General features: G+C 39.0%; 1 protein-coding gene across 1 annotated transcript; it reads right to left on the bottom strand.

Moving 5' to 3' along the window:
- Window positions 1-2,445: 2,445 nt before the first annotated feature.
- On the bottom strand, window positions 2,446-23,786 carry LOC137578355 (uncharacterized). Its single transcript, XM_068292262.1, has 6 exons — window positions 23,716-23,786; window positions 22,999-23,550; window positions 22,742-22,929; window positions 21,896-22,588; window positions 3,542-7,727; window positions 2,446-3,454 (listed from the first exon to the last, which is right to left on the bottom strand). The coding sequence occupies exons 1-6, from the start codon at window positions 23,784-23,786 to the stop codon at window positions 2,446-2,448; spliced, it is 6,699 nt and encodes a 2,232-aa protein (XP_068148363.1).
- Between the last annotated feature and the right edge of the window lie 630 nt (window positions 23,787-24,416).

The following is a 24,416-nucleotide window of genomic DNA, read 5'->3' as shown; positions in this document are numbered from 1 at the left end:
CAAGAAGGCTGCATGCTTTATTGACAATTGAAGAAATATGAACATTAAATGAAAGTTTAGGGTCAAACATAACGCCTAAGTCTTTGAACGATGGTACACAATCTAACAGAACAGACTTAATAGAGTAATGAGCTAGGAGCGGAGACAAACGACTGAAAGTCATAAAAGAACACTTAGAGGCATTAATCACAGAACGCATCGAGATCTGATTGCAAGTACTGTTGGAAAGAAGGATCATTATAGGAATAACAAATCTTGACGTCATCCGCAAACATGAGTACGCGTGAATGAGCCAAGGCCAAAGGCAAATCATTTATAAACAATGTAAATAATAGTGGGCCCAGATCACTGCCTTGGGGTACACTTGACGTAACTCGAACAGTTTTAGATATCGAGGAATGAAAAGACACCTTTTGGGTACTGCCAATAAGATACGACTTTAACCAAGCCAATAGTTTTGGGGAAAAACCCATGATGGTAAGTTTCGTTATTCTAAAAGGTTGGTAAGCGACGAACGACCTTTCATAAAGCCATGCTGACAAGGAGAAATAGTGGATCTGGATAGGTGTTGAAGGGAAGACGAAATAATTTTCTCAAACAGCTTAGGTATTGCCGAAATTTTGGCAATGCCACGGTAGTTAGAAACATCCGATTTGCTACCCTTTTAAAAAGCGGAATAATAAAAGACTCCTTCCAAAAATCAGGAAAGCTACAAGTCTCACTCGATATAAAGAATAACCGAGATCAAGGCTTAGATAGGGAAATCGAACACATTTTAAGGATGCAACTAGGTATATTATCAGGCCCGGGAACGAAGGAAGACGTCATAGATGACAAGCTAGAGATAGAGTCGACTGAAAGAATTTAGCAAACAGATCTGCAATATCTGAATCATTATTAGCATACTGGTCATTAAGTCTGAAGGTGGAAGGTATTAAATTAGAGCGTCGTTTAGAATTTACAAAGTTGTAAAATCTTTTGGGGTTCTCATAAAATTCAACCTTACAGCGAACGATATAATTATTGTAGCATTGACTATTTCAAAGACAAAATTGAGATTTGGCTACACAATAATTTGCATTTTTAAGTCGCGAACCAGTTCTTAAAATATCTCGATTTAATGTTACGGAGATTAGAGAGCCTACGTGTGAACCAGACCGGTGTACTGGAGACGCTAGGGGCATTAATATTCGCACGCATTTGTCGATTAGAGAATTAAGAGCAGAGTAAACAAAATTCACTGCACAATCTATATCACAGCACTCAAATAGAAACGACAAATCAAAAGGGGAAATAAGGTTGTTAAGAAGATTGAACTTTGTTTAAAATGTTATTAAATGAATTAGTAACGGAATTGTAAGAAATAGTAACTTCAATGGTAGTGTGATAAGGATCTTCAGGTTTTACAAGGGGCTGTGTTTGACATACAGAACTAACAGTGGGATCCGAGTCAAAAACAAGTTCAAGGATTATTTTAGAAGAGTTAAGAAAAGAATTCAACTGATATAGCGGACATTCAAGTAGGCTATAAGGAAAAACATTTTAAGATGAAGGAATTAAGAAAGATAGATTATCATCAACAAGCCAAGAAAATCACCTAAAACTATAAGAAAATCACGATCTTTAAACTAAAAATAGTTCGTAAAGCATCAGCATGGTGCACGTAGATCATGATATCAGAAGCTGGAGGAATATATGAACAAGAGATATATAGGCTAAAGTTAGAACATGTAACTTCGACGCAAATAAACTCAACACCTAAGGGATGATCAATCGGCACAACACTTGAACACAGATTCGAGTTGACAGCAATTAAAACTCTACCGCCACGACGACCAACACGATGAAGCCTATAAGAAATAAAGTTATTAGAAAGAATTTCATTATCCAATCAGAGGAGTTAAGCCAAGTTTCAGAGAAAGCTAATATGCCAGCCGAAAAGGTTTGGCTATCGCAGAACAGGTTCGAGAGCTTGGTAAGAAGTCCTCTTACATTTTGATAATGAATGCAAAGACTAGACGTTATTAGTTTTTTGAAGCAGAAAATAAATTAGGAAGGTGGACAGTCAACGGACGGCAGCGTTTATGGCCAAAAATTAGTGTCAACCATAGCTGAGTGATGAACAATAAACCACTGTGTTTAATTTCTCATAAGAACTTAACTTTATTTTTACTTAAACTTCACTGAACTGTGTCTGCCACTGCCAGAACACGTCTTGATCGTTCGTTTGCTTGCTTATTACTAAATTTTCAATTCTTACGCAACTACGTAGGTCATATAGGTTTATAAAGAGTGACAGAGACAGAGCATACCAGACTGACGCCAGTATATTCTAGAAAACTTAAGAGAAAATACAAAAACAAAAGCATTGTGAGATGTGCAAGATCATTCATGAGTCTTTGTCTTGCTGCGTATAGCAATGCGAGTCAAATGACAATTGGTTCCTCAACATCCCGCCCCCCCCTGAAACTCCGTTTCTGAACCCGGTAGGTCTGCAATCTTTGTGATAGGGCGAGTGACTTCTCCTGATTTGGTGAGAACCTGAACCGCTCTGACGAGGCCATCATCTCCTGTGAACACCTGAGTTACCCGTCCTAAGAGCCATGCCGATGGAGGCGCGTTAGAGTCCTTGATGAGTACAAGTTTACCGATCGCAATGTTTGGTAACTTGGTGGTCCATTTCGGGAGCTGTTGTAGCGATGTCAAGTATTCTTGATGCCAACGCTTCCAAAATCCTTGAAGCATTGCTTGAACATGCTGCCAGTAGCTCAATCGATTGGTCGGAATCTGCAAATAGCCGTCTTCAGGAACTGCTGTATATGTTCTGCCAATTAAGAAATGTGCCGGTGACAGGTAGGCAATTTCAGTATCCGATGCTGTGCACAATGGTCGCGAATTTACGACAGATTCTATTTGCGAGAGCAGTGTGTGCATCTGCTCAAAGGTGAGGACGTTGGTTCCTATTACACGTCGCAAATGCAGCTTAACCGAGCGTACTGCCGACTCCCACTTACCACCCCAGTGTGGTGAATATGGAGGAATAAAATTCCATTTGATGCCTTGATCCGCAAGGGCTTTTGAAACGACATCATTGTGCTCGCGTGAAGCGAGAAGCTGTACCATTTCGTCTAGTGCACGTTTTGCACCAACAAAGTTGCGACCGTTATCGCTATACATTTGGGAGCACTTCCCACGACGAGCCATAAAACGTTTTAATGCCGCCAAGAATGTGTCGGTGCTGAGATCAGTGGCCAGCTCCAGATGAAGAGCTGAAGTAACCATACATACAAACAGGCAAATGTAGCCCTTTTCCTTCCTGGGGTTTCGTCCCTTGTGAACCTTCAACAAGATAGGTCCAGCATAATCGCATCCAGTATGCTCAAATGGAAAGGCTTGTCGCACTCGAACAGCCGGTAAATTGGCCATAAACTGATTTGCTGTGTGATGGCGCTGTCTAAAACAGTTTAAACACTCATGTGTGATACGTCGAATAAGGTTTCGTGCGCCAATGATCCAATATTTCTGGCGAATTATTACAAACATTGCTGAAACTCCTGGATGAAGATTGACCTTATGCTCATGTTTCAGCAGCAATTCCACAAGGCGATGTTGTTTCGGCAAAACTACTGGATGCTTGGCATCTGCAGGCAATTGCGACCTTTCCAAACGTCCACCCACACGTACAATTCCATCTTCGTCAACGAAGGGAGATAGTTTGCTTAAAATTGATCGTCGCTCCACCGATTGCTTCCTCAAAAGCAGCTGTCTATCGTCATTGAATTGATTTTGTGCCTGTCGTAGGCAAAACTTCCTTGCTCTGGTAACTTCATCGAACTTTAGAGGTCCTGAATATTTAGACTTGCTTGATTTGATTCGATGAACGAAGCGGAATACATATGCGACCACTCGAACCAGTCTGATCCAAGATGATGTCCTTCCGAGTAGTACCTCAAATGGGGAATCCTCAATATCCTTGGAAATGGTTGTCAAGATTTTGGTTTTGAACTCAAGTTCTGCTGCTGGCTTGAGAATTGAGCAGCAAGTTGGTGGTCTGTTCATTGTCTCTGAGTATAGTGTACAGTCGTGCAGCCAAGATGGTCCCTTCCACCATAGATCAAAGTTAATTAAGTCACTCGCTAGCATGCCTCGTGATGCACAATCCGCAGGATTCTCTTTAGTGCTGACATGTCTCCAAGCGCTACGTGGTATGGTCTCTAGTATTTCTGCCGTTCGGTTGGCAACAAATGTTTTAAGTTTACAGGGTTGATGCGAAAGCCATGACAAAACGATTGTAGAATCGGTCCATGCGTGTATCTTAACATCCTTCTGGCGCAGACCAGACCTTACTGCTTGGAATAAACGAGCTAATAGTAGAGCTCCGCAAAGTTCCAACCGTGGCAACGACTTCTGCTTTAATGGTGAAACTCTTGTTTTAGCTGCAATGAGTGCCACTCCGATGCTTCCATCTAGGTGTGTCACACGGTTGTAAATGACAGCAGAGTAAGCCTTTAAAGAAGCATCTGAAAATCCATGGAGTTCGATGTCATCGGGTTGATTGTCTACAAATCGTGGTATCTTCAAGTTCCTTAACGTGAAAATGTCCTTTCTGAATGTTTGCCATAAGTGCGCTTGCTTCGTTGGCAGTTCCGAGTCCCAATCCAGATTAAGCAGCCATAATTCTTGGAGCAGAATTTTAAACTTGATCACCACTGGCGCCAAAATGCCGAGTGGGTCAAAGATGCGTGCCGTGTCAGATAGCACTTGTCGCTTCGTACAAGTCATATGTTCCGATAATGAAACCTTATATGTTAGGACGTCTTCTCCAGGACGCCAATGCAGCCCAAGCACCTTTGCTGCCATCTTTGAGAAATCGATTTCATTTCCCTCGTTGCTGGCAATTCGTTTACTATTCGAGACCCATTTGCTTAGCTCCAATTGTGCCCGTGACATAAGGAGTATCAGCTCTTCCTTAATGTCGAGCAGTTCTTGTTCGTTCATGGCTCCTGTCAGTACGTCATCGACGTAGAAATCATCCAAAAGTATCCTAGCCGCCCTTGGAAACTCGTATTCGTGATCAGTTGCCAGTTGTTCCAGCACTCTAACTGCCAGAAACGGTGCACATGCCGTGCCATAGGTGACTGTGGTCAACTTGTAATGCTTCAATGGTTCCTCAGGGTCTTCTCTCCAAAGGATTCGTTGAAAATTCTGATGTTCAGGGGCCACTAAAATCTGTCTGAACATTTTGACGATGTCCGCAGAAAATACCAATCTGTGCATTCGAAAACGCAGACAAACGTTGAAGAGGTTGCGTTGTATACATGGGCCAATGTAAAGTGCGTCGTTAAGAGATCGTCCATCCCGATCTTGAAATGATCCATCGAACACCACCCGCAGCTTGGCGCCTATGACTGGATGGTGTGGCAAATAGAATGACTTCTTACATACGTTTGTGTCTTCGTCTGCAGCTACTTCCTTCATGTGACCCAGCTGGATATACTCTCTCATAAACTGAGTATATTTTAACTTCAAGCTGGAGTCCTTCATTAGACGACGCTCGACTGCGAGAAAGCGCGATCTTGCTCCTTGAAATGTATCCGCAAATTGTGGGTTTTGTTCCTTGAAGGGCAAATCGACTATGTATCTTCCATTCGAGTTGCAGTTGTGGGTACGGCGGAAGTGCGTTTCGACCTTTTCATCCTCTTTGTTTACAGTTGTGTGTGATGGAACTTCCTCTAGTTCCCAAAATCTTTGCAGTAGTCCATCTATATTAACCGTAGTCAGCAATGACGTAGATGATGTTTGCAATCTTGAAGTGTATACCGATGTGATTACCCATCCAAATATGGTGTTAACTGCAATAGGGTGCCCTTGACCATCGCATAACTTCTCCCCGGTGAGAACTAACCAAATGTAATCATTGCCCAGCAAAATGTCGATTGAGGCGTTAGTTCTGAAGTCAGGGTCAGCCATTTGGTATCCCTTAAATACCGACAGTGATGAAGCATCAATGTTTTCACGTGCCAATGGTGAGGTGATCTTTCCTAAAATGTGAGCTTTAATATCGATGCAATGACTCGACACACGAGACATCATCTGGAGAGAGCAGAAACCTCTGGTTATTCCCGCCTTGACGTCTGAGATGCCCGATGTGGCAACTCGAAATGGCGAACGTGCAAGCCCCAACGTCTGTACGCACCATTCCGAAATGAATGACAAGTCTGAGGCGCTATCCAACAAAATACGGCACGTCAGCAAGGCACCTTGAGAATTTCGGACGTGTACCAATGCAGTAGGTAGAGTGCTTCTTCGTTGGCCATTTGGCTTACTGGGTCTGGTAACATTCATCATTGCTATCGCTGATGCCGCTGGTGACTCCTCAGAAACCTGGCCTGAGTTGCCTTGGTGCTGCTCTGAGCTATTTTGCTGTGTAGAATGGCCTTCAGAATGCAGCATAGAATGATGGCGGCGCTTGCAATACTTGCAAGAAGACTTCGAGCCACAAGCGCTTACTCCATGTCCAGTTCTCAAACAATTAAAACACATATGTTTCTCCTTCGCAAAGGTGTAACGTTGCTTGACAGTCAAGCTCTGGAATTGAGGACAAGCCGACAGTATGTGCTCAGTACTATGACATTTCATACAATTACCTGTAATGGCAAGCATGGTGCGTGCTTGCCTTTTTCCCTTTTCATCCCTCGGTTTGCTCGCTACATAATCGATAACTTGACTGAGCTCAAGGCGATCGCATCGTGAGTCCAAAAACTTGAGCAACTCTTCAATGGTAGGATTTTCGATATCTTGGCTTTTGTCGATCCATTCACGTCGGGTAGCCTCATCAACCTTGTTGATGAGCAAGTATATGAGCCAACAGTCACGGCTCGTTTGTCCAGAAGCGTCTAAAGCCCGAATAACATCACTGGCTCCGCAAGTCAGAGCGCGTAGCGATGATGAGTTTTGCCCAACAGCTTTTGGCAATGCGGTGAATGTGTCCATCAGTAAATTCACCAAGTAACGGGGCTTTTCATATCGATCACTCAATGATTTCCATGCAGTGACGTAATTTGCATCCACTACGGGCAGATGCTGGATAAGTATCGCTGCTTCTCCTATGACGCATGACTTAAGGTGATGAAACTTTTGGATATTCGTTAAAGTTGTCTTTCCGTGAATGGTACTCTCAAACAGGTCTTTAAAGGCATGCCATTCCTTGTAATCACCACCGAAGGGCTTGATGTTGATTTTCGGTAACTCACAATCTCTTGGTGCCGCTGTTGCAACCGACTGTGAGCCTGACGAAGACGAAGATTGCTGTGGCGAGAGCAATTTCTCAACCAATAGTTGCTGCTGCTCCATTTGCCGTCGCTGGTGTTCCATTTGACACTGCATCTGGAGTTCCATTTGACGCTGCATCTGGAGTTGTAGTTGTTGCTGTTGATTCTGCATTTGTTGCAGAATTCCTTGGAAGAGCGAACCATCGTTACCAGCCGCGCCGATTTCTTCCAACTTGCCGGACGGAGCCAAGGCAGCTCGTAAAGCCTTAAGGCGGGCATTTGCTATTTCATATTTCTCCTCGTATATCCCGAAGTCTTCGGTAGGGTCCACATAACCCTGTAGTTTGTCGTATTTGGCCAATTCGTCGCCAGACTTCACGAACTCGTTCCACGCATTGGACAAAGTTTCCAATTTGGTATCAATTGCGAAGACGTCGGCATCCTGTGCAGGATTCTCTGCATATCCATATATGCGGGTAATGGTTGTCTTCAATCTTCCTCTGGCCTTTATGAATGCTTTCATTTCCTCCATGATGAAATACCAAGAAATCTCCACTGCTTGTGTGGACCAAAAATTTCAAGACGCGTCTTTTTCCAGAGATGTGTTCCCTCACGATCTCGTCGATTATATCGATAACAGATACCGATAGGCGAGTGGCGCCACCGTTTGTCCGCGCTTTTTCCAATAAGCACGCGATTGTCTATTCGATAGTAGGCCAGAACTATCGACTACTAACTTTGAGGTTAACAATTAATTGCAACCACGTTGCAACAAATTATTAAGCAATGAGTAACAAACAAACAATGCCCAACGATCCGGCTCGAAGGACCAAATTATGATGAACAATAAACCACTGTGTTTAATTTCTCATAAGAACTTAACTTTATTTTTACTTAAACTTCACTGAACTGTGTCTGCCACTGCCAGAACACGTCTTGATCGTTCGTTTGCTTGCTTATTACTAAATTTTCAATTCTTACGCAACTACGTAGGTCATATAGGTTTATAAAGAGCGACAGAGACAGAGCATACCAGACTGACGCCAGTATATTCTAGAAAACTTAAGAGAAAATACAAAAACAAAAGCATTGTGAGATGTGCAAGATCATTCATGAGTCTTTGTCTTGCTGCGTATAGCAATGCGAGTCAAATGACAATTGGTTCCTCAACACTGAGAAATACTCATTTCGTACTGTAATTTTAAAAGAGGAGATTTCGCGAGGCCTAGCAATCTTAAACTTTTGAATTAAAACCTTAGCAGGGCAAATATTACCAATGTAAGCTGCCACAGACGACTCAGAAGTATCTGGAGCAAGCCTAGAGATAAATAATTGTTTACGATGAGGCACTAAAGTTAGTGGAGGCGGAGGAGCATTGGGATCCGCAAGTGATTGAGAGCCAGCATGATCCTGTGATTGATCAAAATTCCCGGAAGGGATAGATTGCGGTACACCAAGGCTTGTAATGGGTACTTCAATCTGATCTTTAAGAAGATGGTGTAGGCGAAAGTAAAATGGGAGATGATGTAATAGGAAGAGCTGGCGACTGCTTACGAGGCAACTTAAGGGTACATTTCTTGGGCAATTTCTCAGAAGGCGGAACAAACTTGAATTGCGACAATGAATGTACGCTAGAGTCACACTAGTTAGACAGCTGTTTGGCCAGTTTGTTTAAAAAAAGAAACTTTAAAGGAAGATCCATATACATATGGCTAAAATAAAGATGCTGGCTGGCACAAGATGGGCAAATCCAGCGCATTAAGCCAAGCTCAGGCTTAGACACAGACAAACCAGAAAATTTGTCGTACTCGCAACAAGCCATTGAAAAGCCAAAAGAAACATAAGGCAAAATATATATATATATATATATATATATATATATATACGACAAATTTTCTGGTTTGTCTGTGTCTATCTTTGTGTATATATGTATATAAAATATAAGAATATATAGAAAAATTTAAATACACAGCACAAAGATAATTATTGATAAAAAATCAATAATTACAAATAAAACAAAGAGATAGCGAGAGTGCACAGCACAACAGAGAGTGCAAGAACAGTTATAAGCCGAGCTTTGAGAGGCGGCCTTACAAAAGTGATTACGCGGGAGAGAAGCTGAGCACAAGCACAAAGCAGAGAGAGAAAAAAAAAATAAACGCACCAAACAAATAAAACACAAGGGTGTCAAGCGAACAACACCAGCGAAAGCGTAAACAAACTAAGCACAATTAAAAATTGAGAGAAAACAATAAATATTAATAAAACCTCAGGAGCTATGCAAAAACACGACCGTCACGTCAGAGAGCAGAAGCTTTTTTTTTTTTTTTATCAAGCGCCATTTCAACCAAATTAAACCACGAATGTCAGACAACACGTCCGAGGACAACCCACATACCAGCTTCTTGTACCACAACCAGCACCAGAATTACAAGAAGACCAGCCAGAAACGCACCACGATCTTCCGAATACCCTTCAGGAAACTGTACTGGTGAAAATGCAGCAACGTCGAATGAAGCTCCGAATCGAAACCAATCTTCGCGATGACGTTCTGGTATACCCGTTCGACAAAGTACAAGAGCTCGCCGGGAAGTCAATCGGTTCAAGCCACACGATTTCCGAAAATCTAAAAATTAATTACCGTTTATAATTTCAATGGGGAGATGTGATATTTGAAAGGGGTTAAATTTTTTTCTTGCACGATACACGCGGTGGGTGCAGCAAAGATCGCCGTGAAGTTGGCAGCGAGGAGTGTAGCACCTCCGTCTCCTTTGGGAGTTGAGTTAAGAAAGAACGAGGCCACGCGTATTTTAATCTATTAATTTTCCTTTCGCCAATATTCTTTAATCTAGGGCTGAGCTTTAAGCCGATATCTCACCGATCGATACGTGACGACTTACGTGAATACGTAAGGTCATAAATTATCGATAACACTATGTACTGATCCGGGTACTAAAAACAAGCTAAATGGTTTGTTTCCACGATTAACCATTTTCGGTTGAGTTTTCAAATTTCGAACGACAAGCGCATGTTACACGGTATATCGATGAATCCTATCGATACATTGTGACCGTTTTGCTTCTTTGCCGTTTTGTCTTTTTTTCCACTGTTTCGTTGACCTATAGATATATCTTTTACTCTTTCGGGAAATCGTGACCGTTTTGCACTTTTGCCGTTTTGTCTTTTTCCCTTGTCTCGTTGGATTCTTGAATTTATTCCATCACTTATAAAAATAGATTATTCCGTCTTTTTCGAAAGCCGTGTGTCTTCGTATCCCACTTCTGATTTATCAAGATACCGATTTTGATACATTTATTACAGCTTAAATTTTAATCGAAATAATACCAATTATGTATATGTATATTGTGTTCTTCCAAAGACGTCCGATCGTCACCGCTTCTCCAACAAGACTCTCGTACTCTCCCTTTACGTTTTCTCTCTATGCTCTCTCTCTGTATGCTCTTTATTTATGTTTTCTGTCTCTGTATGCTCTCTATCATTCTTTACACTTAGAAATGTCGTTTGACAAGCATAGTTCACAACTCCAAAGTTCAAACTTGGGTTTGAATTTTTTTTTTTTTTCTTTTTTTTTTTTACGTTTAATATATATTTGTTGAATCTACTCTTAAATTAGAGCCTAACAAGTTTGAGAAATTTTTTTAATATAGTACTTAAGATAAATCTTGGGGATATTGCAGGCGGCCCTAATCACTTATTATTGTGTTATTCTGTCATTTCTTCTAAGACGAGTTCTATTATTAGTTCGCGTAAGGGAATTGGCAAGAACATTAGGGTGTGCATCCAGTTTCGCAGAATACTTCAGTTGTTGACTACCTATTTCAGATTTTACGCTAGGTATATTTAGATCATTTTGAATGTTGTCGTTCCGTATGTACCACGGAGCCCCCGTGATTGATCTTAAAATCTTCAAATATTTGATGCCATGTGGTTAATTTGTGTAGACGCATACTCGCAGTTCCCGTTTACTATTCAAATTACATCGGTAACAACCGCGAACACAATCTCAGCTTTGTCTTCAATTTTTGCAAAGGATATCGTAAGACTATGGTCAGCGATAACGGACCGCAGCTTACGTCTGAAGCATTCAGTTTTGCATACTCCATTTCACCCAGCCTCTAATGGATTGGCTGAGCGATTTGTACAATCTTTTGAAATTTCTGTCAGGAAAAATATTCAGGAAGGTTTGGCTGTACGAACAGCAGTGACAAAATATCTTGCTTCTTACAGATTCACCCCCAATGCACAAGGTAAATCTTCAGCTGAGTTATTTCACGGTCGTTCAGTTCGCACCGTATTAAGTCAACTTTTCGAAAAGCCTGTCGAAACTAAGCAAGAGCTGACAAAATACAGCACAAATCAAAAGGTATTTACCCGAAATTTCTTGAGTGGAGAAAAGTGGATCGAAGGCATTATCGATCGACCAATTGGACGAATGCTGTACGTCGTACGTACATCAAAGGGCTCTGTTTTTAATTTTATTTTATTTATTCATTTACGTCAACTAAGAAAGCAGGCGACGAAAAAGCTTAAGCTAAAGACAGATAATAATTAAATGAAGAAAGTAAACATCCCCGACCCGGTGGAGGTGTTTTATTTGCACAAGGTGCCAGCTATGCCCCGATTCACAGCCAATGTGGTCAGGGATGAGTTGCCAATCCAAGTCCAGAATATTTTCATTGGTTTCGCTGATTAAAAAGTATAGCGCGAAGAGAAGTGACAGAAAGATGAGGGGAAATTAGGTGAGAAAGGTTGTTAAAAGATAGGCATAGAGCACGAAAAGGTTCGTGAAGACAGTAGTTAGTCAGACATCTACTAAGGTGAATAGGAAAAAAGTTTCTGGTCCGACGTGAGGGAACACAAAAATATAGCGTATCTAGTAAATTGGTAGAAATGATTTCGCCGTTGACTATTTATGGAGAAAGAGAATGCCAAAAACGAGCCTACGGTTATATAAAGTGAAAGAAGATTAATAAGAAGAAGTCTGTCAGAATAAGAAGGTAGGCGAAGACTCGATTCAATACTATGCTGGTGAACATAATATTGCGGGTTCCACACTGGCGAGCAATATTCTAGAGTAGGGCGAACTAACAAAGTATATAAAACCTTTGTTACATAGGGACCATCAAATTCTTTGTCCCAACGTTTAATGAACCCAAGAAGGCTGCATGCTTTATTGACAATTGAAGAAATATGAACATTAAATGAAAGTTTAGGGTCAAACATAACGAACAGACTTAATAGAGTAATGAGCTAGGAGCGGAGATAAACGACTGAAAGTCATAAAAGAACACTTAGAGGCATTAATCACAGAACGCATCGAGATCTGATTGCAAGTACTGTTGGAAAGAAGGATCATTATAGGAATAACAAATCTTGACGTCATCCGCAAACATGAGTACGCGTGAATGAGCCAAGGCCAAAGGCAAATCATTTATAAACAATGTAAATAATAGTGGGCCCAGATCACTGCCTTGGGGTACACTTGACGTAACTCGAACAGTTTTAGATATCGAGGAATGAAAAGACACCTTTTGGGTACTGCCAATAAGATACGACTTTAACCAAGCCAATAGTTTTGGGGAAAAACCCATGATGGTAAGTTTCGTTATTCTAAAAGGTTGGTAAGCGACGAACGACCTTTCATAAAGCCATGCTGACAAGGAGAAATAGTGGATCTGGATAGGTGTTGAAGGGAAGACGAAATAATTTTCTCAAACAGTTTAGGTATTGCCGAAATTTTGGCAATGCCACGGTAGTTAGAAACATCCGATTTGCTACCCTTTTAAAAAGCGGAATAATAAAAGACTCCTTCCAAAAATCAGGAAAGCTACAAGTCTCACTCGATATAAAGAATAACCGAGATCAAGGCTTAGATAGGGAAATCGAACACATTTTAAGGATGCAACTAGGTATATTATCAGGCCCGGGAACGAAGGAAGACGTCATAGATGACAAGCTAGAGATAGAGTCGACTGAAAGAATTTAGCAAACGGATCTGCAATATTTGAATCATTATTAGCATACTGGTCATTAAGTCTGAAGGTGGAAGGTATTAAATTAGAGCGTCGTTTAGAATTTACAGAGTTGTAAAATCTTTTGGGGTTCTCATAAAATTCAACAGCTTACAGCGAACGATATAATTATTGTAGCATTGACTATTTCAAAGACAAAATTGAGATTTGGCTACACAATAATTTGCATTTTTAAGTCGCGAACCAGTTCTTAAAATATCTCGATTTAATGTTACGGAGATTAGAGAGCCTACGTGTGAACCAGACCGGTGTACTGGAGACGATAGGGGCATTAATATTCGCACGCATTTGTCGATTAGAGAATTAAGAGCAGAGTAAACAAAATTCACTGCACAATCTATATCACAGCACTCAAATAGAAACGACAAATCAAAAGGGGAAATAAGGTTGTTAAGAAGATTGAACTTTGTTTAAAATGTTATTAAATAAATTAGTAACGGAATTGTAAGAAATAGTAACTTCAATGGTAGGGTGATAAGGATCTTCAGGTTTTACAAGGGGCTGTGTTTGACATACAGAACTAACAGTGGGATCCGAGTCAAAAACAAGATCAAGGATTATTTTAGAAGAGTTAAGAAAAGAATTCAACTGATATAGCGGACATTCAAGTAGGCCATAAAGAAAAACATTTTAAGATGAAGGAATTAAGAAAGATAGATTATCATCAACAAGCCAAGAAAATCACCTAAAACTATAAGAAAATCACGATCTTTAAACTAAAAATAGTTCGTAAAGCATCAGCATGGTGCACGTAGATCATGATATCAGAAGCTGGAGGAATATATGAACAAGAGATATATAGGCTAAAGTTAGAACATGTAACTTCGACGCAAATAAACTCAACACCTAAGGGATGATCAATCGGCACAACACTTGAACACAGATTCGAGTTGACAGCAATTAAAACTCTACCGCCACGACGACCAACACGATGAAGCCTATAAGAAATAAAGTTATTAGAAAGAATTTCATTATCCAATCAGAGGAGTTAAGCCAAGTTTCAGAGAAAGCTAATATGTCAGCCGAAAAAGGTTTGGCTATCGCAGAACAGGTTCGAGAGCTTGGTAAGAAGTCCTCTTACATTTTGATAATGAATGCAAAGACTAGACGTTATTAGTTTTTTGAAGCAGAAGATAAATTAGGAAGGTGGACAGTCAACGGAGGGCAGCGTTTATGGCCAAAAATTAGTGTCAACCATAGCTGAGAAATACTCATTTCGTACTGTAATTTTAAAAGAGGAGAGTTCGCGAGGCCTAGCAAACTTAAACTTTTGAATTAAAACCTTAGCAGGGCAAATATTACCAATGTAAGCTGCCACAGACGACTCAGAAGTATCTGGAGCAAGCCTAGAGATAAATAATTGTTTACGATGAGGCACTAAAGTTAGTGGAGGCGGAGGAGCATTGGGATCCGCAAGTGATTGAGAGCCAGCATGATCCTGTGATTGATCAAAATTCCCGGAAGGGACAGATTGCGGTACACCAAGGCTTGTAATGGGTACTTCAATCTGATCTTTAAGAAGATGGTGTAGGCGAAAGTAAAATGGGAGATGATGTAATAGGAAGAGCTGGCGACTGCTTACGAGGCAACTTAAGGGTACATTTCTTGGGCAATTTCTCAGAAGGCGGAACAAACTTGAATTGCGACAATGAATGTACGCTAGAGTCACACTAGTTAGACAGCTGTTTGGCCAGTTTGTTTAAAAAAAGAAACTTTAAAGGAAGATCCATATACATATGGCTAAAATAAAGATGCTGGCTGGCACAAGATGGGCAAATCCAGCGCATTAAGCCAAGCTCAGGCTTAGACACAGACAAACCAGAAAATTTGTCGTACTCGCAACAAGCCATTGAAAAGCCAAAAGAAACATAAGGCAAAATATATATATATATATATATATATATATATATACGACAAATTTTCTGGTTTGTCTGTGTCTATCTTTGTGTATATATATAAAATATAAGAATATATAGAAAAATTTTAATACACAGCACAAAGATAATTATTGATAAAAAATCAATAATTACAAATAAAACAAAGAGATAGCGAGAGTGCACAGCACAACAGAGAGTGCAAGAACAGTTAAAAGCCGAACTTTGAGAGGCGGCCTTACAAAAGTGATTACGCGGGAGAGAAGCTGAGCACAAGCACAAAGCAGAGAGAAAAAAAAATAAAATAAACGCACCAAACAAATAAAACACAAGGGTGTCAAGCGATCAACACCAGCGAAAGCGTAAACAAACTAAGCACAATTAAAAATTGAGAGAAAAAAAATATGTATTAATAAAAACTCAGGAGCTATGCAAAAACACGACCGTCACGTCAGAGAGCAAAAGTTTTTTTTTTTTTTATCAAGCGCCATTTCAACCAAATTAAACCACGAATGTCAGACAACACGTCCGAGGACAACCCACATACCAGCTTCTTGTACCACAACCAGCACCAGAACTACAAGAAGACCAGCCAGAAACGCACCACGATCTTCCGAATACCCTTCAGGAAACTGTACTGGTGAAAATGCAGCAACGTCGAATGAAGCTCCGAATCGAAACCAATCTTCGCGATGACGTTCTGGTATACCCGTTCGACAAAGTACAAGAGCTCGCCGGGAAGTCAATCGGTTCAAGCTACACGATTTCCGAAAATCTAAAAATTAATTACCGTTTATAATTTAAAGGGGGAGATGTGATATGTATCATTTAATATCTAAAATAAGCATTTCCCAACATTGTTATACCTACTTGTTATCTAAAGTATATATGGGAACATTGTGATTACAGTCTAGCATAAGCTCTCAACAAGAACACGCGTACCTCTCTACTGCGGCCACAACACCTGTCTTCTCTTTACAATGAAGTAAGTAAGTCGACTCGCCCACTTGGATATAGCATACACCAGGTGAAACAAATATTTCAAATTTCGAAAACCAAATGTATGTCTATTAAATTGTTTTTACATGCTTCATACTATGTGCTATCTCGCTCACTCTACAAACACACGAGCACTCTTGCGCAGCCACTAGCCAACGACCAATTCTGCTCTTAAGGATCGCGTAGTAAAATATGTTCATAAGCATCGGATATGCGTTAATTTAAATTTGGTAGTTTGGTAGAAATATATAAGATTAATTGGTCTGCAGAATTTGGTTGCGATAGTCAAAAAATAGCAGCTGGCAATCGATTTTTTCTAAATTATGTAGGCGGAAACGGGCGTGGCAAAATATTAAAGGGGAAGGGGGCGTGACAAAAAGTTTGAACAATTAGTTTCTGCGCGCTAACTAAACGAGTATATAAACCAAATTTGATGTCTCTAGCTGTCATGCTTTTTAAGAAAAACAGTTTTATGTAAATTCTGTAGGCGTAAGAGGGCTTCGCTAAAATTCCAATTAACTCTATACATTTACATACTACACGAGTATACATACCAAATTTGGTGGCTCTAGCTCTTATAGCCTCCGAGATCTGCGTGTTCATACAGACAGACGGACGGAAGGACGGGCGGACAGACGGACATGGCTAGATCGACTCGGATGTTGATCCTGATCAAGAATATATATACTTTATATGGTCGGAGAAGCTTCCTTCTGCCTTATTATTACTTTATTCTGTTTTAGTTTAAATCTTTATAATTTAAAATCAGAAAAAATATTAAATGTCATCTTAATTAACATGAAACTTAAAAAAGAAATAGGAATTTTTAATGTCCCGAAAGTATAGGCATTGAGGAATAAAACTATTGTTAAACACGTTTTATTAGATCCTCGAACTTTTGAGAGTAAATGCCTTTTCCGCGCAGGTTAAGTTTATTGACAACTACAAAATCGCTAAGTGCCAGGTGTTTTCTCTAGGGATGGAACGTCGATATGGGATGTGTATGTCTAAGTATGAGTGGGCAATTTGACTACAACATGGGCGGCTTCTTTCACGGAACCCATAAATTAATATGGAAGAAGAAAAAAAGACTTCCTCTCTCTCAAAAGAAGCGCGATCCTAACATTAATGAGATGGAATGATGCGTGGACACGGTTAGGTTTTGCACAAAATTAATTTTAAGACCGTTAAGGCTAAATAGAGCAAAACATTCGATTGTCTCTTTCTTCCTGGTTTCCGGGTTAAGACGACCAAAGTATCGGTTACTTTGATGAAGGACAGTCACTTAAATGAAGCCTGAGCTTCCTAGAGCACAAATGTAGATGGCTAGTCTTATGGCTAGTGTCCTTAACGGTACTTAAAGCTAGACATTATGCTTAAGTTCTAATTACTTATAATCTATCCCAAAAAGTATGTGGCCTAATGCTATCCCTAAAAGTATACTACACCTCCTTTTTTTCAAAAACAAAAATATATATATTTGTCTTATATCCTATTTATATTATTTTTATTCTATCTAAATGTACTGTTTGCTTTTTGTTTTTATCATCAGTTATTACTATATTATTATTTGGACCTGTTCTCTGTATTTTATATTTGCCTGTGTATTTGTTTTCTAATTTATGTCCTGTCTCATTTTTTAAAAGTATTTCTTGTCCTTCAGTTAGTGATACTTTTTTTGTGTTTTTATCATATGTTTCTTTTTGTAATGCTTTGTAAATTTGTGCTATTTGTAGTTTAAATTTTATTTCTTTATTGAAGTCATCAATGTTGTAGATAGGTTCTACAGTCTCAGATGAGAAAGGGACAGTTTGAGGATGTTTCGCAAAGACTAGTTCAAAAGGTCAATAACCATGTACGGTGGATAGATTGGTGTTAAAGCAATATGTGAAGTATTCTAGATATTCATCCCAATCGTCCTTTTTAATGGATATATATGACCTGATGTACTCATTGAATATTCTATGGCTCCTCTCTACTGTTCCAAAAGTTTAATGATTGTAAGCCGTGGAGTTAATTTTAGTTATGTTAAAATTTTTGCAAAGTTCTATTAGTATCGAATTCATATATTCTGTTTTTGTTTTAATTCATTGAGTGTAAGTGACCTAAATAGTTTTTCTAAGATGTCCAACTTCAGATTATAGATTCTTTGAGCACCGGATTCTTTTTCAAGCCTTGCAAGAAATAGAGCTAGATCTATACCTCCATTAATGATCAAGTCACCTATGTTGAATGAGAGTAATTTTTTTTTATTTTTGGTAAAAAAAATGTGTACTCTAAGTTGGGCATATTTTTTGGCTTCGTTAGGATTTATTATTTCATATATTCTTGGTATTTCTATTCTGTTATTGTTAATTTTGTTTTCCTTATGTGTTAATTTTCTGTTTCTGATCTTGTTGCTACTTTAAATATTTTATTAGTTTCTATGTTTTTATATTTTCGAATTCAATCCTGGAGAGAGCATCTGCTGCGAAATTTTCTTGTCCTCTGATGTATGTATTCTATGGTTTAATCGAACTCTTATAAATCTAACCTTATTCTAGTAAGCTTTGACGAGGGGTTTTTTAGGGAAAATAGATATGTTAATGGCTGATGGTCAGTTCTAATTAGGAATTTTTTTCCGTATATGTATGGTTTGAAAAATTGAATTGCCCAATGTATTGCTGTTAATTCTTGCTCGATTGTTGACTTATTGCTTTCGCCTTTTGTAAATGCCTTAGATGCGTATGATATGGGTAATTGGAGTCCATCATATTCTTGGCTGAGGACGGCTCCACATGCGATCTTGCTTGCATCAGTTGTGATACAGAATTTTTTTTATTGAAGTCCGGATATTAAGATATTTGTGGACTTAATAATTTGTTTTTTAAGTATTCAAAAGCTGATTGACAGTTTGTATCCCAGTTGAATTCTACATATTTCCTTGATAACACAGGCCGACATGCTTTTTGCTGACGTTAACTTGAGAGGTGTTCTTAACTAATTCGGGCACGCTGATTCTGACTGCATACTTGGTTTTTGTCCATTACGTCCAGATTTTGTGAAATCTGGAGATCTGGGGTTGGAAAATTGGCACCCAAAAGTATACTATAGAAAGTTTAAAAAAATTTGCAAATTTTTTAACAGATTTTAGAATATTCTGTGTAAGAAAATTAGTTCTTGTTTGCACATATAAATAATATACAATTTGTAAGGCGCAGCAAATTCACACAATTCTTTAAAATTAAAAAGCAAACAATTCTTGGAATCCCTATAGCATACTTTTTGGTTCAAACTCATAATACTCGTTATAGAACCATATCCAGAGTGTTATATATTATCCATTATAACAAAGAAATAACTTTTTGATATTTTGTAAATTTCTGTTAAATCATCCTAATATATTAATAGGATAAAATAATAATGTTTTTAATACAATATTATGCTTATATCATGGAATAATATATTGCAAATGAGGTAATTTTGAATAATTTAAACGCATTTTTTTAGAAATCCTGACGTGATGGAGAAAAACTGAGTACAGGGCCGTGATCAGCACCCCCCAATAGGAGACCTATTGAACTTCAAACACTTTTTCATGACCTAAAAATTGTCGGCCTGTGTAATTTATTGTGCCTGATATGCAAAATTTGGAATAAATCTGCGATAGTAATTACAAAAAGCTACAAATCATTTGGCTTCATCGCCATATTTGGGAGTCGGGTAATCTTGAATCTTTTTGAACTTGCTTTCGTCTGGTAAAATTCCTTTATTTGTGCATTTGTGTCCTAGAAAAGTACTGAAGAAAGAGCATTTGTCATGGTCATACTTTCGACAGGTTTCAAAAACATTCCTTAAGTTTCTAATCATGTGACTTTCAGAGCACCCAATTACAATTAGATTATCCATATAAAGGAATGTTTGGGATGGTGTTAGACCCGTGAATGCAAGGGACATCATTTTTTGAAACGAGTTTGGTGCATTTTTTAATCCATATGGTAATTGCTTGAATCTGAATGAACCCTTATCTGTGGAAAATGATGTTATGTCCCGAGAGTTTTCTTCTAATTCTACTTGATGAAATCCTGACAGTTGGTCGAGGCTATCGTCCATTCTGGGTAGTGGGAATGTATCCGCTACTTGTTGTTTGTTAATTTTTCTATAATCAACTACCAATCTCCACCGTTTTTCATTGCTGCCAGGTAGCGACTTTTTAGGAACCAATAAGATTGGACTATTGAACTCAGACATTGATGGTTCAATAATATCATCATTGATCAATTTGTCCACTTGTTTATTGATTTCTTTTTTTTGACTGTGTGCTATCCTGTAGTTTTTGGTGTAGACTGGTGTTGTGTCTTTGAGTCTTAATTTTTGTTTATAGAAATTGTTGGAGGATATTTGTTCAGATTCCATTGCGAATACATCATCAAATTCTGAGCATAATTTATGTAGAAGGTCTTTCACGAAGTCGGGAAAATGGGGTGCTAGTTTGTTCATTATTGTGGTTTTATGTTTTGAATCATGTTGTTTGTCTATTTTTAGGATTTCATAATCGGACAAGTTTTCATTTAAAATGTTTATATTTGTAATTTGCACGTCTGTTTTGACTGTTTGACATACGGGTTAGTTTTAGAAGCAATTGTGTTTGCGACGAATACCCCCGGGTGTAATTCTTGATTAGGGATAAAGGTGTTATTATTGTTTGAGGATATTGCAATGCGTACTTTTTTTTTCTGTTCTAGGTGGGATATGAATACATGTTTTGACTGATCTGACTGATTATAATTTTATATCTTGATTTCTATGGATCTATTACCAATTTGTTGGTGGAATAATTGGGTGTGCAATTGAATTTTTTTATAAAGTCAAGCCCCAGGATTCCATCGCATGGGATGGGAAAATCATTTTCTATTACTTGGAAGGTGTGTTCCGTTGAGAGGTTGCTGATCTTGAGTTTGGTTTCACCTATTGTAAATAGGACGTCTTTGCCTATTCCACTTAATTTGTCCGTCTGTGTATGTCAACTGTATTGTCTTTTCTTACTATTTTCTATTTTATTAGTGATACATCAGCTCCTGTGTCTAATAGTAATTTTATTGTCCCTACATCGTCAAAGTTTAAAGTTATGTAGCTATTAAGGTTGCAATTTAAACTATATATTTTATTTGTTCGATTTTTTACATCAGAGGACTTTCGGAGTTTTCCGAATTTTCTTCTACGTTTGTAAATCTGACATTATTATTTTGTTGTGTTTTATGAGGATAATTAGTTTTTGTATTTATTCGAGTAGAGGTTTATTAGAGACTAAACTTATGCATAAGAATATTCGCTGCAGCGCAGGCAGTGAGAAAAAGAACGTAAAGCAGAAATGAAAGAATGTCCGTTACAATTCACAGATCGGATCATTCTAGAATAATATGAAAGAGATAGACATACTGCGGTGGTTATATACATATTTTAACACTCCTTCTCAACGCGAAGTCTATCTTGTACAAAAATTATTTTAATCCCAACATTTCTGTAAACTTTACATGTTTGACCTTACATAAGTTCTTTGTTAATATATCTGAGGTCATACTATCTGTGGGAATGTATTTGATATCTATTACATTTTCTTTATACATTTCCCTTACAAAATGATATTTTATTTCAATATGCTTGCTACGTGAATGAAATTTAGCATCTTTAGCAAGACATTGTGCGCTCTGGTTGTCACTATAAATTATCAGCTTCGCCATCGGCCCGAATCCCATCTCGTTGATCAGCTTTCTGATGTATATCGCTTCTTTGGCTGCTGTAGAAAGTGCTACGTACTCGGCCTCCGTGCTACTGAGGGCAACCAGATTTTGCTTCTTTGATTCCCATGACACCGCCGCTCCAGCAATAAGGAATGACCAACCAGTGAACGACTTCCGATCGTTGCAATCGCCAGCCCAGTCCGCATCAACAAAACAGTTGATAGGAACACCAGTTTTGCTATAATGGAGTCTCACATCTGAGGTACCTCTTAGATATCTCAATACCCTCTTGTCTGCAACCTCATGTTCCTTGTGCGGATCTGAATTTCTCTGCGCCAATTTAGCCACAGAGTGTATTATATCTGGCCGTGTAGTCAACGCCAAATACAATAACGAACCAATGAGTGATTGATAGCGTGTCTTCTCCACCTGACCGCAATCATCGCTATCGCACTTCGTCTGGAACCCAACCTCTAGAGGAGTCGCGTTCGGCTTGCAGTCCTGCATACCATATTCATGCAACAAGCCTTCGATGTACTGCTTGTGGCCTATGGAGACATTGCCAGTCTTGCCATCTCGCTCGATTTCCATCCCCAAAAAATGATGGAGTTCACCGCCGTCGACCACATCAAATTCGTTTGATATAAGCTGCTTTATGTAGGCCACGTCGTCTTTTCTGGTACATGCAAGTATAAAATCGTCAACATATACAACAATAATAGATAAATACCCATTGACTTTGCTCGTGTATATACACGGTTCGCTTGCACACGGAACGAAACCAATCTTCAAAAGAACGCTATCCAACTTTTGGTTCCACTCACGCCCACTCTGTTTCAAGCCGTACAACGATTTATGTAGCTTGAGTACACGCTTGGGATGATCAGTATCGACAAAACCTTCAGGTTGTCGCATATAAACGTCATCTTGTAGCTCACTATTGAGGTATGCTGCAGAGACATCCATCTGGTGCAAGTGCATCTCGTGCTCCACCGCCAACGCAATCACCAGTCTGATTGAGGAATAACGTGCAACCGGGGAAAAAGTTTCCTTGTAGTTAATTCCATATTGTTGACCACACCCTTTTGCGACCAATCTTGCCTTGAAGCGCTGAACTTTGCCACTCTCATCTCGTTTGGTGGTAAAAACCCATTTACAACCGATAACCTTTTTGTTTGCAGGAAGATAAACCAAACTCCATGTCCTAATGTTTTCTAGGTTGTCATACTCCTTCTGCATTGCTGATTTCCAGTTTTCCGACTGCTCTGACTTAAATGCCTCATTTATACAGGTAGGAACAATGACGTCTTTCGCATCTAGTACATTCAGCATATTGTACTCTCTTCGTGGACGACCAGCACGCCCAGTGCGAACAATCTTTGGTCTCCCTGGCCCTCTTCGGGTATATGGTTGCTCCTCCTCAGCATTTTCTTCGTCACCACTTTGCTCATCAACAATTGGAATTTGCTGCTCCACAGATTTTTCTTGGACTTCATCATTATGCTCGCAATCAAGTTTTTCACTTGGCTGAAAGATTACCACATCTGACTCACATGATGATTCTCGACCGTGTTCCAACTCTTTCATGAACTTGTGCTCCAAAAACACGGCATCTCGGGATACTACTACGGTCCTTTTGACAGGGTTGTAAAGACGATAAGCCTTGGCAGTCTCGGAGTAACCTACCAAAATATGCTGCTTCCCTTTCGCTGAAAACTTGTTCTTATGAGTTTTATCTAAAACAATAGCTTTCATACCAAATACTTTAAGATGAGATACGCTTGGCTTTTTCCCATACCAAACCTCGTATGGAGTATTGTCAGGCAAAGTTGCAGTTTCTGCTCTGTTCCGTAAATATGCAGCCGTCATTATCGCCTCTCCCCAAAAAGATTCGCCAACTCCAGCATGCACTATCATGCTTCGCGCCATCTCCACCACTCCACTACTTGCGCGAGTTATGCCATTAGCAACACTTCCTATAACAGCCGACCCCAGAGGTCTACACTCCACATTAATGTAAACATAAACAATACCATTCCATTAAACATAGAGTGTCACAAGATAAGTGACAGTTTCCCTAAACATAGAGTGTCACAAGATAAGTGACAGTTTCCCTAAACATAGAGTGTCACAAGAAAAGTGACCAGAAGAAAACATTATAAACACTTAGATGTAAGCCAAACCAGAATATGATTTTATTCAATAAAGCAGTCTTGATTTAACACTCAACCAGAACAGACTCAATCTTAATTGGCGCAGTCGGTACTCGAGTTCACAGCTAAAATATTGTGGAAACTTTGAACGCAATCAAAGATAACGAAACAATATAATACTGTGGAAAACAAAACATTTAGTGACAAAATAAAATATATATATTGTGGAAGCTTTGGAGAAAATCTAAGCCAACGAAACAATATAATATTATAAAAACATTTTGTGACAAATAACGAAACAATATAATATTGTAAAAACACTTTGTGCAAACAAACAGAATTATTG

Source organism: Drosophila tropicalis, unplaced genomic scaffold (assembly GCF_018151085.1).
Source record: "Drosophila tropicalis isolate 14030-0801.00 unplaced genomic scaffold, ASM1815108v1 contig_1, whole genome shotgun sequence".
NCBI lineage: Eukaryota > Metazoa > Arthropoda > Insecta > Diptera > Drosophilidae > Drosophila > Drosophila tropicalis.
The sequence above is the reverse complement of the archived record's forward strand: the minus strand, read 5'-3'. Positions and strand labels throughout refer to the sequence as shown.

Bases quoted from the DNA above. Each gene is read 5' to 3' on its own strand.
- LOC137578355 (XM_068292262.1), bottom strand. From the start codon at position 23,786: ATGACGGCTGCATATTTACGGAACAGAGCAGAAACTGCAACTTTGCCT. The intron at 22,589-22,741 runs GTGAGTGGAACC...GTACCAGAAAAG, and splicing joins CGGCTTGAAACAGAGTGGGC to ACGACGTGGCCTACATAAAG. The intron at 7,728-21,895 runs GTGACAACCAGA...ATGGATATGCAG, and splicing joins GGCGAAGCTGATAATTTATA to AGAATCCTGCACAGGATGCC.